The 19561-nt window shown below is 39.4% G+C and overlaps 2 protein-coding genes across 2 annotated transcripts; both read left to right on the top strand.

Moving 5' to 3' along the window:
- Positions 1-12013: 12013 nt before the first annotated feature.
- LOC138891875 (uncharacterized) lies at positions 12014-12478 on the top strand. The gene has a single exon (XM_070175556.1). The coding sequence runs from the start codon at positions 12014-12016 to the stop codon at positions 12476-12478; it is 465 nt and encodes a 154-aa protein (XP_070031657.1).
- A 936-nt stretch (positions 12479-13414) lies between these two features.
- Positions 13415-13981, top strand: LOC138891874 (uncharacterized). The gene has a single exon (XM_070175555.1). It carries the CDS (start codon positions 13415-13417, stop codon positions 13979-13981), a length of 567 nt encoding a protein of 188 aa, XP_070031656.1.
- The last annotated feature ends 5580 nt before the right edge of the window (positions 13982-19561 follow it).

Raw genomic sequence — 19561 nt, 5'->3', positions numbered from 1 at the left:
TTGGCCCGACATGCTCCGGCCTTGGTTGCCACAGTTCGAGAGAGGGTTCATCGTTTTATTGAGGGACTCCACCCTAGTATCCGGATTAGTATTGTTGATACCCAATTTATCCTTTTCAATATATATATATATATACTTTCAAAATAGTGCATATGTACCATCATTTGATCTACAAGCATTTTTCATAATTTTCTATGATTTGTTTTATTTTTTAAAAGGCTTTAAATCAATTTATTCCTATATTTTATTATATAAATATCTATTAATTACCTTATAAATCATTTTTATGATGATTTTATCATCTACACTTTTCATTTACACCCATATTAGGTTTTAAATATTTTATTTACATTTTTTTATAATTACATTTGCATTTTTAGGCTAAATTGTACATTTTGCAATAATAGCCCATATGTACTTATAATTACTTTATTTATGCAAAAAATAACTTTTATATTTTTTATAATGTTAAAAAGTTGTTTTAAATCATTTGAATACACAAATTATATATTTTGTTATTTATTATTTTTATAAATTATTATTTATGAAAACCGGGTATTTAAAATCTGGCCCTAATTCTATAACTAATTCGGACCTAAAACTACCCAAACCAGCCCAAGCCCAATACCCCTAACCCAATTACCCTTACCCATTCATTAAACCCAACCCCAATCCGTCTAAATTCTGGCCGTTGATAAAAAATGATCGCCCACAACTAATGACCCCTTCCCTTATATCCCTCCTCTCTACCCTAATCCTCACTTTTCTAAGATCGCCATCCTCATTTCCCTTCCCTCTGAAGAACCCTAGCCCGCCGCCTCCCCAAAATCCTCCCCTAATCCCGTTCCTAATGGGATTTTCTTCCCATTTACTTACCATTTCGACATATTTCCTTTATTGGTTAATTCTTTACGGTATTACTTAGTACTTGCCTAAACATGGCAAGTACCCTACTCTGATTCTGTCCTAATCGATCTTCATCTCTTGAATCTGGATGATATTAAGTCCAAACACGTTATTTTGCACAGTGTGAGTCCGATTTGTTCGTATCTTGCTGATTCATACTTAACCCTAAGGTTAGGGTTTACAAATTCTCTTTGATTATAACCGAAATTGGTTCAAGCTTTAATATTAAGTACTATCTCGTCTATATTCGCCTTATTATGTATGAATCTGTCTATTTCTGCCGATTTCTTTTTACTTGCCCTAAATTAGGGTTTCAAATCCTTTTTTATTTGAACCAAATCTGGTTCGGTTCTGTGTTTTGTGAATACTATTCATGTCTATGTTCATTTTATACAATATGTGACTCTTTGCCTTTATTTCTGCCAATTTTGTGGAGTTTACCTATAAACTAGGGTTTCAAAATTTTTCTTCTTTACTGATTGTTTGAAATAATTATATTTCCATATTTATGTGTTTAGTTCCTACACTATTTAAAACGCTCCCCACTCCCTTTTGGTTAGGTTGGTAAATCCCATTAAAAAAAAACTATGAACCAAGGTTAACATTCTTCATTCTCGAATAAACTTGTTCTGTATTTTTTATTCCTGGCCGGCTGAAAGCCAAGGCCAGAAATTGCTAAGTTCTTGCTTTGTTTGGTGATACTCACAATACTGTTGGATTTCCTTCTTCCTTGCTTCATCTTAACTAGTGAGTTATCATATCTCTGCCATTTTATTCTGATTATTTGTTTAATGTGCTACTGCAATTAGACTATGTTATCCTAAATGCTATTACATTTGTAGTTTGAGACATGCTTGAATCTACTTTGAGTTTGTTAGTTCGATTCTGCTTAACCTATATGTCACTGATAGCAATCTCTTGAAGTTTAAGTTTGTTGTTATCTTGCTCTTTGAACATGTTCTCATATCTCCTAGTATAGAATAGTTAACTAGGTATAAGTGTCTTCCTTAATAGGATAACCAGTCCATTTCTGAGTGCATCATAATGTGGCCTGTTTGACTTTGTTTCTGTTATATTTTGACACGCCTAGTAACTGCCCTAATTAGTTCCTAACATGTCATGATCTGTTGCTAATTGATTTCTTGTTATGACACTAGTTTCTGCACTTAACTTAATCTGGATCCTCCTTTATCATTATAAATTTGTTTTATGACTTGTCTTGTTAGCATGTGATTGAGTTTATTTTCTGAAAACTGAATTAAGTTTGCCTAGGTTCAAATATGTTGCTATTTGTTTGTGTTCTATGTGTGATTCTGTACCTATAATCCCATCCTACTCTCCTGAATTATCACTATTTGCTGGCTGAAAGCCAAATCAATTTAGGTTTTGTCCCTTAGCCTCCCTAGTGTGAGCACTGCTCAAGGTTTATATGAAACCCTCGTGAACTCTGACACACTAGGATTTGGTCCCTAGTCTTCTTTGAACTGTTCAGATCATTCTTCTCTAGTGTGAGCACTGCCCTGGGTTCTTGAAGCCCTTGAAAACTCTGACACACTAGAGATTTGGGTTATGTATGCTTATCCTTGAGATATGGGTGAATCATTCACCGCCGGTTATGGTGTATCTATGAACATGGGCTTTTGGAGCCACTATGAGTTGAAGGCTTGGCCTGTCCAGGTGCATTTGGGTCTGCTGCAGACTTCCTATAGTTTTATATACTTTGTAATTCATTCAATAAATTTTGGTCTGTAATAATTATTTGTAATAACAATTGGGGTATTAGTAAATTGGGAAACTGGGTTTATTTTAACATTTGCATGAGAATGGGTAGAAATCCCGCCTATAGGTGTTTTACTTTGCTCATTCCGCTATTGTGTTAGAAATCATGCCTATAGGTGTTTACTTTCCTCATTCTGCTATTGTGTTAGATAACCTGCCTATAGGGGTTTACTTTATTCAAATACATTATGCTATTGTATGTTAGATAACCTGCCTATAGGTATTTATTTTGCTCGAATAAGCTCTGTGGATAACCTGCCTATTCTGTTTTTTTTAGATACCATGCCTATAGGGAATAAAATAATCAAAGTTCAATTTGTATTGCAGCATATTCATTAGGCATCATGATCATAGGGTCATTTATAAATATGCATTTTTAGAAGTCATGCCCATAGGGTTCTTAATTGATTGATATGCTATTGTCATATTTGCTCATTTAGTATATAAAAATTAAAACCAGTTTTAATCATCAAGGGTAGGAATCATGTCTATAGGATAATCACTATCTGTGTTAAGCACTAAAATCAGGCTTTAAAACACTGCCTCGTTGAGCGCCAGTAGAAAGCATGCCTATAGGAACTACTGAGTTATTCTGAATATCTCTCGTGTTTATTACTGCCAAATACTGAGTAAATCATCTAGATAGCATGTCTATAGGTTTTAACCGCTTATACCCATAATCAGTAGGCAATTGTGCAGTCACGCAGGAATTATACTTTGCATAACTACTCGCATGATTAAAATCCAAAATCATATAGAAATCATGTCTATAGGACTTAACAACTTTAATTGTTGAAACTGTCAAAACGCCTAATTTCTTTGCGTGCATTTGCTGCCTAAGTGTGGAGGCTAACTTGAGCCCTTATTTGCTTTTACATAAATGTCCAACTTGTTTTATATGTCGCTTAGTTTTATCATTTTGAGCAACCTAAGTTAAGTCTAGAACCATCCAAAATAGAGGTCCAAACGCCTCCCGGGCCATAGGCAAGGGACGGGTAGTGCACGCATAGGGTACGACTTAGAATCAAATAGAGCACTTTAGGAAAATAACTTAAAGATATTAATCGGGTAGCAGGAGATGGTAGTCTGTGCCCGCTGAATAATATGAGTAACACCCTGTCTTGAGGGAGTTCCGAAGTATTATTTATGTTGCACGGGGTGATCCTTTAGGCTAAAATACTTAGGACCCCCCATTCATGTTCAAATAGTTCTTTCTTTGTCCAAATTATTTCTTTTCTCTTAGACTAATTCACATGATTTGAGTTCGGCCAGGACCCACCATTGTGGACCTCGAGGAGTGCCTAACACCTTCTCCTCGAGGTAATTTGAGCCCTTACCCGATCTTTGGTGACTCAAACTAGTAAACCTGAGTCATTTGCAAATAGGTTCCCTAACGCACCTTAATCCATTAGGTGGCAACTCTCTCTCTTTTAATAACCCTTCCTCCCTTTTTAAAAGAGTTGTCACGATGCCGAAACCCTATTTTGCGAGAAAGAGGGGCACGACAATATGGCAACTCTGCTGGGGATATCCTTAGGCTCTTACCATAATGAACTTGGTCTGTGTGAATTAGTCTCCCTCGATAAGCGTGTCTTTATTATTTTATGCTCAAATTCACCTTTTATTTGCTACATGACCCCCTTCCCTATTTTCCCTTTTACATGAATTTACATGCAACGTTTTGTTTAACCTTGTTTGTTGGCTTCAATCTTCATGTCTTCCCCAATCCCTACCCCTTTTACGGCTTTATTATAATTTTTTCATTATGCGAACTAACTCCTTCTTTGTTTTTCTTTCTTTCCTCTCTTTACATTTATTAAATACCACATTTATCGCCTTCATCATGCAAAATACTTGACAAGGTATTTTTTTTGTTGCATAATTACATGCTTTACATCATATTACACTCGTGCGCAATTAATACCATAGCGGCACTTGATGAGTGTCTGCACTCTTCCTATATTACTCTTTTTAAATTTGGAAATGCTTATTTGCGGTAAAACTAGTCGATCAGCGGTGCAGTCGACGGTTCCGTGCATTTCCCTCTCAAGTTGTCCGCTTAAGGGTACCGGTCTAGACATTTATAGAAAACCCTACTATGATGTTAACTGTGCATGCATCATGTCCAAACCTACCATAAGTTAGAATGTTGTTCGCATAATAACTCTCTAAGAAAAGCCTTGCCCAAAGTCCATTGGGATTTCTATAATCCCAACGGGCACGATCATGATATGTGCATTATTTGGAGAAAATGTGCCGATATGCTAATCATTAATGTGTAAGTAGTCAAACCCGGAGGGGAAAGGGCTAACTTTATTTGTTTTATAGAAATGAGGCACGAAGTCCCCATGTTCGGCATGGTCCGAAGTATCTCACCTCTATTTCTAGACTAGTGGGAAAATCTCTCGCCAAGCGACAAGAACCATGCGAAAATAATTCTTGGAAATTTACCTCATTTGTTGGACATTCAGCCAAACAATGTACTGATCGAGGCTGCTACTATGTTCTGAGATGAAAAGATGGTTGTTTTCCGTTTTGGTAACATAGAGATGACCCCCCTTCTTGAGGAAATAAGAGGTTTTGCCGGGCTACCCTTGGATAGCCCTGGTCTGCTGGTACCGGAAAATCATATTTCTAGAGTTAGTCTGCCTGAAAAAGTCCTACATACCTTTCGACTTCCTCTACGAGCATTATGGGAACAACACATCCTATCATATCTATCATGAAGAGTTTGCCATCACTTCCCTGGGCTGGACTCATCATCGGGTTTTCGTGTTCATCATTTGTTTTTTGGGTATGATAGTATTTCCAATTTAAGGAGACAGGATTCACATTCGTTTGGCTATGGTTACCAAGAACTTAATGGAAGGGATTGAGGGACAAACTTACACTACTGTCCCAATGATCGTGGCAGAGATATACCGAGCTTTGGACCGTTGTAAGAAGGGATTCAGACATTTTGAGGGTTGTAATTTGTTATTGCAAATATGGTTATTGGAGCATCTTCAAAGAGGACAGTACCGTCAGGAATTTCCGCGGCGACCATGGAATGACCACATAGCTTTTAACCATCCAAAAAGAATGACTTTCATCCCAGACATGTTTGCACAACCGGAAAACGCCATGGATAGGGTACACTTCTTTAGCAATTTGACTGATGACAAGGTCCACTGGATGTTCGGGTGGTTCCCTACTAGCGAGTTCATCATCAGGTCCAGGGATGTTCCTCACTTAGTGCTGATCGGGTTGAGGGGTATCTATCCTTATGCTCCTATCAGGGTCATGAGACAGGCTGGGAGAAAATAAGTCATATCGCGAGTTTCTAAGATGGTTCACTATAAAGCAGACTTTCAGGGTGGTGCCATTCCATTCAAGTGTGAGGCCCAACACATGTGGCATCTGAAGATTATATTGGAAAAGTATACCATCAAACCAGATCGGTACCATGCCGGTCATGTGTATTTCTACCTATCATGATTGGATGATGACATAGCAGGAGAAGTCGAGCCATGGATCGATCGAGGAAACAGGGTCACAGACGATGCTGCTGAAGCATAAGTAAAATACAAGAGTTGCGCAAGAGAATCCTTGAGTCTGAAGCCAGACATTTGGAACAACACAAGATAGACATGGAATCAATCAATGAATGGAGGGAAGTTGCTACAAAATCAACAGAGAGGATGGAGTACTTAGAGCAGGGTCTGATGGAACTTGAAGGGAAGATGAGGAAAAGGATCGTGGATTGTCAGAATGTAGAGGGCAACGCAGGAGGACACCTAGCAAGGGCATATCTGTTGCTGGACATGAGCGACCTGGGGAATCTGATCGATGGAGCCAAGAAGGCCAAGCTTGGAGAGGGTCCCTCTGGGACCAAATAGAATAGAATTGTTGTTTATTTGCTTTTCTAGAGTCATTTTAGAAATTGATTGTAATAAGGCAAATGCCACTAGCAACTCTTTTAATTATTGTCATTATAGGGGGTTTGATCTATTTATTACATTAATGAAATGAGGCAGTTATCATCATCAAGTTTCTCCAAATTTATGTGTTTCTAGGCCTACCTCAGGCACAATGAGGTCCCCAAAAATTAGGACGTGAATTTATAATTCCGCAATACATGCAAATATCCTTCCAGAATATCCTACTAACTTGTTTACCTTTTTGCTTTTCTTTGTTTTGATTATTCCCATCCCCTAAGGTTGACTCTTGCATACTGGCATCATCAGCATATCATACCAGATCCAGAGGCCCTCTACCACCTCCTCCTCCAAGTGATCCTAAAAGTAAGGGAAAGGCTAATATGGATGACATGAGTGGTATCAAAAAAGATAACGTTGCACATGCGGAAAATGTTGAAACTTTAGAAGGTCGGAGTACTCCGGCACATAATGATTTTGTTCTATGGTTGGAGCAGAAAATACTGGAATTACAAGGAACTTGAGCAGGTCCGCAACTTGGCAAACCTCTCCCTCACCTTAAACATCCCGGATATTAACCAACAGAACTCCCAAAACCCAGCACCTCCTCAAAGCACACCAAACCAACATCCACGAAATCCTCCCGCACCTCATCAATACGCCACACCTCCTCAAAATCCTAACCCTCCACCAGTGCCAACTCCTTCTCAACACCAACATCTTCCGACTCAGTATCCACAAACTACTACCTACCATACTCCTCAAAATACACTGCAACCTACCCCCGATCTGCAGAACTCAACCAATGATCATCACTACACCCAAATTCCCGGTATCCAACAAAGTAACACCCTATATGTAGAAACCCTACCTCACCCCACTCAACAAACCCCATACACACCGGAATCCGCCGAGAAGGACCTACTCATCAAGAATATGGCAGAGGAACTTAAGAAGCCCACAATCCGTTCTTAAGAAGCCCACAATCCGTGTTCAGGGTGTCGAAAGGGGGTTTGAATTATGAAGATCTGTGTATTCAGCCAGACGTAGAACTGTCGGAGGGTTACAAACCTCCTAAGTTCGAGATGTTTGACGGAATAGGTGACCCAAATGTACATCTAAAGACATACTATGATAAGCTCGTAGAAGTTGGAAAAGATGAAAGGATTCGCATGAAACTGTTCATGAGAAGCCTCACTGGAGACGCCCTATCGTGGTACATCAGCCAAAATCCAAAGAAGTGGGTTAGCTGGGTAAGCATGGCATCAGATTTCATGGATCGGTTCAGGTTTAATACGGATAATGCGCCAGATGTCTTCTATATCCAGAATCTCAAGAAGAAGCCAACAGAGACTTTCCACGAGTATGCTAGTCGATGGAGATCGGAAGCTATGAATGTAAGGCCGACATTGGAAGAAGAGCAGATGAACAAGTTCTTCGTCCGATCCCAGGATCAACAATACTACGAAAGGTTAATAGTTATCGAGAATCACAAATTCTCCGACATCATCAAATTGGGGGAAAGGATTAAAGAAGGGATCAAGAGAGGAATGGTAACTAATTTTGAGGCATTACAGGCTACAAACAAAGCATTACAGTCAGGGGGTATATCCAAGAAGAAAGAAGTAGGGGACGTGATGGTAGCCCAAGGTCCAAAATCTCCTCTTACATACCAAACACCTCCACCCACATATCAGTCTTCACCTCCCAGATATCCACAACCCGCCACTACCTACCACACTTATAACACCTAGCCAGCATATTATCACTCACTGCCAGCCCGCCAAAACTATCATAAACCCAGACCAAATTTCGATCGCAGGCCACCCAGACAATACACCCCTATTGCTGAACCCATCGAACAATTATACAAGAGACTGAAAGCTACTGGATATGTCACCCATATTCCCGTTGTTGCCATGGAAAACTCCTCTCAATGGGTTAATCCAAACAAAACATGTGCCTACCACTCCGGCATGAAAGGTCATACCATTGATGAATGTCGCACCCTGAAAGACAAGATCCGGACACTAATCGATACCAAGGTTATACAAGCAAATGAGGCTACACCTAATATCCGCAACAATCCCCTCCCGGATCATAGAGGCGAGGGAATAAATGTGATAGATACTGATGAAGAATGGGACCCAGAAGGGTTGATTGTGCTTATTCAAGAAGGGGATGACCCAAAGAAACCTGCGGTCACTCTTACTCCTATTGTGGTACAGATACAACCACCGGTTGAAGTTGAAGTAGCCGCACCAACACCGTTAGAGGTGGAAACAACACCTGCAGCTGTACCTACTCCATTCGAAGTAGAAGTAACCACACCCTTCACTCTGACGATAGCATCCACACCGTCCTTTAAATCCAATGTCGTACCCTGGGACTATGTTTTTAGAAGCCAGGAGGAAAGGAAAAGCAAAAATGGAAGAATCTGGTGCAGCACAAGGGATGACCAGGACTAGTAGAATTTATACACCTGAGAATTTTGGAGGAACGAGTATAGAAGCTACTTCCAAGCAACCCATCATTGAAACTGGCCCGGATGATCTTTGGAGAAAGGTGCAAGCGAGAGAATATTCTATGGTAGACCATCTGAACAAAACTCCTGCTTAGATATCCATCCTATCATTACTGCAGAATTCTGAGGCACATAGGAATGCCTTGATGAAGGTAATTAATGAAGCTTATGTACCTAACAATATCACCAGTGGGGAGATGGCTAACATGGTAGGGCAAGTACTGGAGAGCCACAAGATCACCTTTCATGAAGACGAACTGCCACCAGAGGGATTAAGCCACAACAGGGCGTTGCACATCATAGTATAATGCGAGGATAAATTCATTGCCAGGGTTTTGATAGATTGGGGGTCCAATATCAACATTTGTCCGTTGACTACTCTGAAAAGGTTGGGTAAAGGTTTGCATGAAATACGAGCAGGGACTATGAATGTGAAGGTGTTCGATGAGTCTCAAAGGGACACAATTGGGGAAACCAATCTATGCTTGCAGATGGGCCCGACTTGGTTTGATGTTGAATTTCAAGTGCTAGACATATCCGCCTCATACAATCTGTTGTTGGGACGACCTTGGATACATGTCACCGGGGCCGTGGCTTCTACTTTGCACCATGCTGTAAAGTTCGAATGGAATCATCAGGAGGTGATCATTCATGGAGACGGGAGTAATCCCATTTATACCAACCAAATTGTTCCGGTCGTGGAAAATAGAAGGAAGTTAGGTGGGGAGACTTATCATCGCATCGAGCCCACCAATGCAATTGAGAAAGTCAAGTGGTGGAGAAGCAAAATAGAAATCATACTAGCGTGGGCAGGGTATGAACCTGGCAAAGGGCTCGGAAAAAACCTCCAAGGTATTACCAAACCGATACAACTAAAACATCATGGAACGACCTTTGGACTTGGATATCAGTACACCTGGCAGGAGTATGACGATTGGTCGCCGCCATGGCGTGGTCCTTATTACACTCTTGAGCAGCCGGTACCATATTTGAGCCAATCCTTTCATCAGGTCGACATGATGTGGGGATCTGAAGAAGATGAAGTTCTAGGTGGCTTAAGGAATTTGTTCTTGGAAGGTGAAGACATGGATTGCAGTGTGATAGTTGAGGAGGAGGAGGAAGAAAGCCTCATCATCCAAACAGTGGAGAAGGGAGCCGTTCTCAAGAACTAGACTGCTGCACCATCAAGGGCCCATCGAGTTCCTGGGTAGCCTAGCAATTAGCATCATTTTTTTTAAAAGTAAATTTTATGAGCATTTAAGACGTTTTCAGCATTTTATTTTAAGCTTGTTTTGTTTTGAAATAATTGCTCGGGTCATCGAGTCGCACCTGTTTGAAGTTTTCAAGATTTATCTAAATGCATTGATGTTTTTAGTATTTATTATTATTCTTTACATTTTCTTTTTCTACAGCATTATTATTACCTACCCCGATGAACTTACGACTATGGCATGTAATGAGATAACGCAACATAAGGATAGTGACTCGGAAGAAATAGGAGAAGAAGATGTGATACCTAAGGAAATTGTCAGAGAGGTCAAGAATTTTGAGAACAAGCCCAAGTCCAATCTGGACGAAACTAAGATAGTCAACTTGGGAGATTCCGAAACAGTCAAAGAAACTCGCATAAGCATTCACTTGTCACCATCAGAGAAAGAAGAATACACTCGTTTCCTGAAGGAATATGAGGATATATTTGCATGGTCCTATGATGATATGACCGGTTTGAGTACGTCCATAGTGGCTCATAAACTACCTACCAACCCAGTGTGTCCGCCAGTAAAGCAGAAGCTCAGAAAATTCAAGCCAGATATGAGTTTGAAAATCAAAGAAGAAGTCACTAGACAGATCAAAGCTAAGGTTCTCAGAGTGGTTGAATATCCAACGTGGTTGGCTAACATCGTGCCAGTTCCGAAGAAGGATGGGAAAGTCAGAGTATGCATCGATTATCGGGACCTAAACAGAGCAAGTCCCAAAGACGATTTTCCGTTACCCAACATACACATACTCATCGACAATTGCGCCAAGAATGAACTCCAATCCTTTGTGTATTGCTTCGTGGGATATCATCAGATCTAGATAGATGAAGAGGATTCTGAAAAGACAACTTTTATCACACCATGGGGGGTGTACTGCTAAAATGATGTTGTTCGGTCTGAAGAATGCTGGGGCCACTTATATGAGGGCCATGGCAACTATTTTCCATGACATGATACACAAGGAGATAAAAGTATATGTGGATGACGTCATCATCAAATCCAAGAGGGCCGCAGATCACATAGCATATCTGAGAAAGTTCTTCGACCGGTTGTGGAAGTACAATCTGAAACTGAACCCCGCAAAATGTGCCTTCGGAGTTCCTGCCGGAAAATTGTTAGGGTTCAGTGTCAGCCGCCGAGGAATTGAGTTAGACCCGTCAAAAGTCAAAGCTATCCAGGATTTACTACCACCAAAGAACAAGAAGGACGTAATGAATTTCTTAGGATGTCTCAACTACATCAGCCGCTTCATAGCGCAATCAACTGTAATATGAGAACCAATTTTCAAAATACTAAAGAAGGATGCCGCCACTAGCTGGACTGAAAACTGTCAAAAGGCTTTTGACAAAATCAAGGAATACCTGTCCACACCACCAGTCCTAGTCCCGCCAGAACCTGGTAGACCACCACTACTCTACCTTTTTGTACTAGATGGGGCTTTCGGTTTTGTCTTGAGACAACACGACGAAACGGGAAGGAAAGAACAAACCATATACTATTTGAGTAAGAAGTTCACACCCTATGAAATACGATATTCTTTGCTGGAACGCACCTGTTGTGCTTTGACCTGGATAGCCCATAAATCGAGGCACTACTTCTGTGCTTATACCACATATCTCATATCGAGGATGGATCCACTGAAGTACATCTTTCAGAAGCCTATGCCAACAGGAAAGCTGGCCAAATGGAAAATATTGTTGAGTGAGTTTGACATCATCTATGTAACTCAGAAGGCAGTCAAGGGACAGGCATTAGCAGATCATCTTGCAGAAAATCCTATAGGAGGAGAATATGAACTACTGAAAACGTATTTTCCTGATGAAGAAGTGTATTTCATAAGAGAAGTTGTTGCTGAATCCTACGACGGTTGGAGAATGTTTTTTGATGGAGCTGCAAATTTCAAAGGAGTCGGTATCGGAGCCATTTTGGTGTCAAAAACCGGTCAACATTATCCAGTGTCCGCAAAACTCAGGTTTCCATGCACCAATAATATGGCGGAATATGAATCCTGCATATTAGGGCTCAATTTGGCCGTTGACATGAATATCCAGGAATTACTGGTAATTGGCGAATCAGATCTGCTGGTACATTAGGTGCAGGGAGAATGGGCTACAAAGAATACCAAGATATTACCATATCTATATCATGTGCAAGAGATGATGAATAGGTTCGCGAAGATAGAGTTTAGACATGTCCCGAGAATCTAGAATGAGTTCGCAGACGCATTGGCCACTTTGTCCTCCATGATACAACACCCGGACAAGAACTTCATTGATCCCATTTCGGTAAGAATCCATAATCAGTTGGCTTACTGTGCTCATGTTGAAGAAAAAACAGATGGGAATCCATGGTTCCATGATATCAGGGAATATTTGACAAAAGGATAATATCCAGAGCACGCAAACCACACCCAGAAACGCACACTTCGGAGGTTGTCCAACCATTTCTTCCAAAGAGGAGGAATTATGTATTGAAGAACTCCCGATCTATTGCTATTATGATGTGTTAACACCAAAGAAGCCTCCAAACTGCTTGAAGAGATACACGCCGGAACCTGCGGCCCACATATGAATGGTTTCATCCTAGTCAAGAAGATACTCAGAGCTCGATACTTTTGGATGACTATGGAAACACACTGCATCCGGTATGTCCAGAAATGTCACTAGTGCCAGATACACGCAAATATGATACGAGTACCTCCAAATGAACTTAATGCAACAAGCACACCTTGGCCTTTTGCGGCCTAGGGAATGGATGTCATTGTCCCGATCGAGCCCACCGCTTCAAACGGGCACATGTTCATTCTAGTGGCCATCGACTATTTCACAAAGTGGGTTGAAGATGCATCTTACAAAGCTGTAACCAAGAAAGTCGTGGCAGATTTTGTCAGGGACAGTATTGTTTGTTGATTCGGGGTTCCAGAATCCATCATCACTGATAATACCGCCAATCTCAACAGTGACCTAATGAAAGTCATGTGTGAAACCTTCAAAATCAAGCACAAAAACTCCACAGCATACCGACCCCAAATGAATGGAGCTGTGGAGGCCGCCAACAAGAACATTAATAAGATACTAAGGAAGATGGTAGAGAATCACAAGCAGTGGCATGAGAAGTTACCATTTGCCTTATTGGGATACCGTACCATAGTCCGCACGTCAACCGGGGCAACTCCTTACCTAGTGGTCTCCGGTATTGAAGCCATCATCCCCGCCGAGGTGGAAATTCCTTCCTTGAGAATTATGCAAGAAGCTGAGCTCAGTGATGCGCAATGGATAAGAAGCCACTACAATCAGTTAGATCTCATTGATGGGAAAAGAATGAATGTGGTGTGTCATGGTCAACTTTATCAGAACACAATGTCAAAAGCTTTCAACAAAAAGGTTAAACTTAGACAGTTCACACCGGGGCAGCTAGTGCTGAAACGGATCTTTCCACATCAGGATGAAGCCAAAGGAAAATTCTCGCCCAACTGGCAAGGGCCTTATATGGTTCACAGGGTACTAATAGGAGGATCACTCATACTCGCAGCGATAGATGTAGAAATTTGGCCAAAGCCTATTAATTCAGACGCAGTAAAAAGATACTATGTCTAAACATTTTGCATATGATGTAATTGAACTACGCTTGACCTGATTTCCATTTAAGAGGGGATACGTAGGAAGTCCTGTGGGTTCTGTCACAATTCAATAAAATCCTTATTTTCCCCACAATCAGAAATTGGGGTAGAATTTTGAGGAGGACCCTCAAAAGTCCGAGGCAAGCTCAGCCAACGACACTGTGTGCGGAATATCCAGAAAATCTTCTGAATAACTGGGGCAGAATTTTGAGGAGGACCCTCAAAATTCTATGGCAAGAAGGTCGCAATGTCTCTAACAGTGTCACAGTTATTGGTTCATCTAATCAATTTTTAAATTGCACATTACTATGTTTTCAATAATTATGCATGCATATTTTTTGAAAACTTTATTCTTAGTCAGATGCTACCCATGGTAACTCGGAAAGGATTTCAAAGCGGAATAGAGCAAAACAAGCAGACAAAAGCACGAACCAACCTCCCCCGCAAAACTCACAATTTTTCTTTGAATGCAGGAATAAGAGATAGTCGCCAGTACATGCGCACCTTAGAATCACTGTCTTCACAACTACAAGGCTATCGAACTCATACACAACTAAGAAATACTCCGCTATCACTTATTACTTATTTGTTGCATGAGACTAAGTATTGTCTCCATCCTGCATGAGGCTAAGCCCTGCCTCCTCAACTGCATAAGGCTAAGAATTGCCTTGCATTTGCTTGAGACTAAGCATTGTCTCCATCCTGCATGAGGCTAAGCCCTGCCTCCTCAACTGCATAAGGCTAAGCATTGCCTTCCATTGCATGAGATTAAGCAAAGCCCTGCCTCCTTAATTGCATAAGGCTAAGCTCTGCCTTCCCATTGCATGAGACTAAACATTGTCTCAAATCTTTGTATGAGGCTAAGCCCTGCCTCCTTAATTGCATAAGGCTAAGCTCTGCCTTCCCTTTGCATGAGACTAAACATTGTCTCAAATCTTACATGAGGCTAAGCCCTGTCTCTCAACTGCATAAGGCTAAGCTCTGCCTCCCCCCTCCACGAGACTAAGCATTGTCTCTCCTTGCATGACCATAAATGTTGCTCTATTCCAAAAACCTTACATCATTCTCTTCTCTCGAGGCTGAGCTCGGCCTCTGACCTTACACAAGATTAAGCTATGTCTTGTCTCATGTCAAGCATCATGTCTTTGCATATCATGGGCTGAAACATCGCCATTTTATCCAAAGAGGTCATAGTCTGAAGGCATCATCCTAATAGCCGGAAGATACCATGCCATGGCATGAGGATCTCTTAATCTTGCACATCATTATTCAAAGGCATCATGGTTCGGAGGAACCATCTTCATAGCCCCAGAACATCATTTCATGGCCTGTGAATCCTTTACCGCATAATTCACGGCCCATGACATCATGGTCTAAGGACGTCATCCTCACCGTCCAAAGACAATCTCCATGGTCCAAAGGGAATTTGCATCATGTTTAAATTTATGCGATAATCTATATGCATTGTGTTTTGAGTTTGCAGGTAATCCAGTAAGTAACTGTTATCCTAATGGGAGCAATCTTCGCTCCAGTTTCCATTCAGCGTCCATATCCTTCAATTATTTCAAACGTAACCGATCATCGTCCGTTACCCATTCTCATTTGATACCTACTTAAGTATCCATAACCATTCTCAATCCCGATTTGTCCTATCCAGAATATTTTGTCTGTTCTTACAACAACTTCATCGGTTCGTTCCACCGTTGGATCCAAAACTACACGTGGCCTGATTCTTGTAAAACCGGGGATATATAGGCAACTTAGAGAACAGAGTGCGGCCTATATTTTTTCAAATCACCTCATTCGGTCAAAATCGGTCATTATTTCTTTACCCGGCAACTCTTTCATCCTTTTCGCGTAAAGAGGGGCAGCTGTTGATACCCAATTTTTCCCTCATATTTGTTTTCAAATATATATATATATATATATATATATATATATATATATATATATATATATATATATATATATATATATATATACTTTCAAAATAGTTCATATTCACCATCATTTGATCTATAAGAATATACAAGCAATTTTCATAATTTTCTATGAATTTCTTATTTTTTAAAAGGCTTTAAATCAATTTATTCCTACATTTTATTATATAAATATCTATTAATTACCTTATAAATAGTTTTATGAAGATTGTATTTGGATTTTTACATTTTATCTATTAAATATTTTATTTACATTTTGTCATAATTACATTTGGATTTTTAGGCTAAATTGTACATTTTGCAATAATAGCCCATATGTACTTATAATTACTTTATTTATGCAAAAAATAACTTTTATATTTTTTATAATGTTAAAAAATTGTTTTAAATCATTTTCATACACAAATAATATATTTTGTTATTTATCTATTATTTTTATAAATTATTATTTATTAAAATCGGGTATTTAAAATCTGGCCCTAATTCTATAAATAATTCGAACCTAAAACTACCCAAACCAGCCCATTCCCAATACCCCTAACCCAATTACCCTTACCCATTCATTAAACCCAACCCAATCCGCCTAAATCCTGGCCGTTGATAAAAATGTTCAACGGCCCACAACTAATGACCCCTTCCCTTATATCCCTCATCTCTACCCTAATCCTCACTTTTCTAAGACCGCCGCCCTCATTTCCCTTCCCTCTGAAGAACCCTAGCCCGCCGCCTCCCCTAAATCCTCCCCTAATCCCGTTCCTAATGGGATTTTCTTCCCATTTACTTACCATTTCGACATATTTCCTTTATTGGTTAATTCTTTACGGTATTACTTAGTACTTGCCTAAACATGGCAAGTACCCCACTCTGATTCTGTCCTAATCGATCTTCATCTCTTGAATCTGGACGATATTAAGTCTAAACACGTTATTTTGCACAGTGTGAGTCCGATTTGTTCGTATCTTACTGATTCATACTTAACCCTAAGGTTAGGGTTTACAAATTCTCTTTGATTATAACCGAAATTGGTTCAAGCTTTAATATTAAGTACTATCTTGTCTATATTTGTCTTATTATGTATGAATCTGTTTATTTCTGTCGTTTTTGTTTTACTTGCCCTAAATTAGGGTTTCAGATCCTTTTTTATTTGAAACCAAATCTGGTTCGGTTCTGTGTTTTGTGAATAATATTCATGTCTATGTTCATTTTATACAATATGTGAATCTTTGCCTTTATTTCTGCCGATTTTGTGGAGTTTACCTAAAAATTAGGGTTTCAAAAATTTTCTTCTTTATTGATTGTTTGAATTAATTATATTTTCATATTTATGTGTTTAGTTCCTACACTATTTAAAACGCTCCCCACTCCCTTTTGGTTAGGTTGGTAAATCCCATTAAAAAAAAACTATGAACCAAGGTTAACATTCTTCATTCTCGAATAAACTTGTTCTGTATTTTTTATTCCTAGTCGGCTGAAAGCCAAGGCCAGAAATTGCTAAGTTCTTGCTTTGTTTGGTGATACTCACAATACTATTGGATTTCCTACTTCCTTGCTTTATCTTAACTGGTGAGTTATCATATCTCTGCAATTTTATTCTGATTATTTGTTTAATGTGCTACTGCAATTAGACTATGTTATCCTAAATGCTATTACATTTGTAGTTTGAGACATGCTTGAATCTACTTTGAGTTTGTTAGTTCGATTATTCTTAACCTATATGTCGCTGATAGCAATCTCTTGAAGTTTAAGTTTGTTATTATCTTTCTCTTTAAACATGTTCTCATATCTCCTGGTATAGAATAGTTAACTAGGTATAGTTGTCTTCCTTAATAGGATAACCAATCCATTTCTGAGTGCATCATAATTTGGCCTGTTTGACTTTGTTTCTATTATATTTTGACACCCCTAGTAACTGCCCTAATTAGTTCCTAACATGTCATGATCTGTTGCTAATTGATTTCTTGTTATGACAATAGTTTCTACACTTACCTTAATCTGGATCCCCCTTTATCATTATATATTTGTTTTATAACTTGTCTTGTTAGCATGTGATTGAGTTTATTTTCTGAAAACTGAATTAAGTCTGCCTAGGTTCAAATGTATTGCTATTTGTTTGTGTTCTATGTGTGATTCTGTACCCATAATCCCATCCTACTCTCCTGAATTCTCACTATTTGCTGGCTGAAAGCCAAAGAAATTTAGGTTCTATCCCTTGGCCTCCCTAGTGTGAGCACTGCTCAGGGTTCATATGAAACCCTCGTGAACTCTGACACACTAGGATTTGGTCCATAGTCTTCTTTGAACTATTTTGATCATTCATCTCTAGTGTGAGCACTGCCCTGGGTTCTTGAAGCCCTTGGGAACTCTGACACACTAGAGATTTGGATTATGTATGCTTATCCTTGAGATATGGGTGAATCATTCACCGCTGGGTATGGTGTATCTATGAACATGGGCTTTTGGAGCTACTATGAGTTGAAGGCTTGGCCTGTCCAGTTGCATTTGGGCCTGCTACAGGCTTCCTATAGTTTTATATACTTTGTAATTCATTCATTAAATTCTAGTCTGTAATAATTATTTGTAATAACAATTGGGGTATTAGTTAATTGGAAAACTGGGTTTATTTTAACATTTGCATGAGAATGGGTAGAAATCCTGCCTATAGGTGTTTACTTTGCTCATTCTGCTATTGTGTTAGAAATCCAGCCTATAGGTGTTTACTTTGCTCATTCTGCTATTGTGTTATATAACCTGCCTATATGGGTTTACTTTATTCAAATACATTCTGCTATTGTATGTTAGATAACCTGCCTATAAGTGTTTATTTTGCTCGAATAAGCTCTGTGGATAACCTGCCTATTATGCTTTTTATAGATACCATGCCTATAGGGAATAAAATAATCAAAGTTCAATTTGTATTGCACCATATTCATTAGGCATCATGATCATAGGGTCATTTATAAATCTGCATTTTTAGAGGTCACGCCCATAGGGTTCTTAATTGATTGATATGCTATTGTCATATTTGCTCATTTAGTATATAAGAATTAAAACCAGCTTCAATCATCAAGGTTAGGAATCATGTCTATAGAGTAATCACTATATGTGTTAAGCACTAAAACCAGGCTTTAAAACACTGCCTCGTTGAGCGCGAGTAGAAGGCATGCCTATAGGAACTACTGAGTTATTCTGAATATCTCTCGTGTTTATTACTGCCAAATACTGAGTAAATTATCTAGATAGCATGTCTATAGGTTTTAACCGCTTATACCCATAATCAGTAGGCAATTGTGCAGTCACGCAGGAATTATACTTTGCATAACTTCTAGCATGATTAAAATCCAGAATCATATAGAAATCATGTCTATAGGACTTAACAACTTTAATTGTTGAAACTGTCAAAACGCCTAATTTGTTTGCGTGCATTTGCTGCCTAAGTGTGGAGGCTAACTTGAGCCCTTATTTGCTTTTACATGAAGGTCCAACTTGTTTTGTATGTCGCTTAGTTTTATCATTTTGAGTAACCTAAGTTAAGTCTAGAACCATCCAAAATAGAGATCCAAACGCCTCCTGGGCCATAGGCAAGGGACGAGTAGTGCACACATAGGGTGCGACTTAGA

The sequence above is a fragment of the Nicotiana tomentosiformis genome, chromosome 5 (assembly GCF_000390325.3).
Source record: "Nicotiana tomentosiformis chromosome 5, ASM39032v3, whole genome shotgun sequence".
Classification (NCBI taxonomy): domain Eukaryota; kingdom Viridiplantae; phylum Streptophyta; class Magnoliopsida; order Solanales; family Solanaceae; genus Nicotiana; species Nicotiana tomentosiformis.
The sequence above is the reverse complement of the archived record's forward strand: the minus strand, read 5'-3'. Positions and strand labels throughout refer to the sequence as shown.

What these genes read in the sequence shown, in the direction of transcription:
- LOC138891875 (XM_070175556.1), top strand. Translation starts at nt 12,014, where the DNA reads ATGGATCCACTGAAGTACATCTTTCAGAAGCCTATGCCAACAGGAAAG.
- LOC138891874 (XM_070175555.1), top strand. Translation starts at nt 13,415, where the DNA reads ATGAATGGAGCTGTGGAGGCCGCCAACAAGAACATTAATAAGATACTA.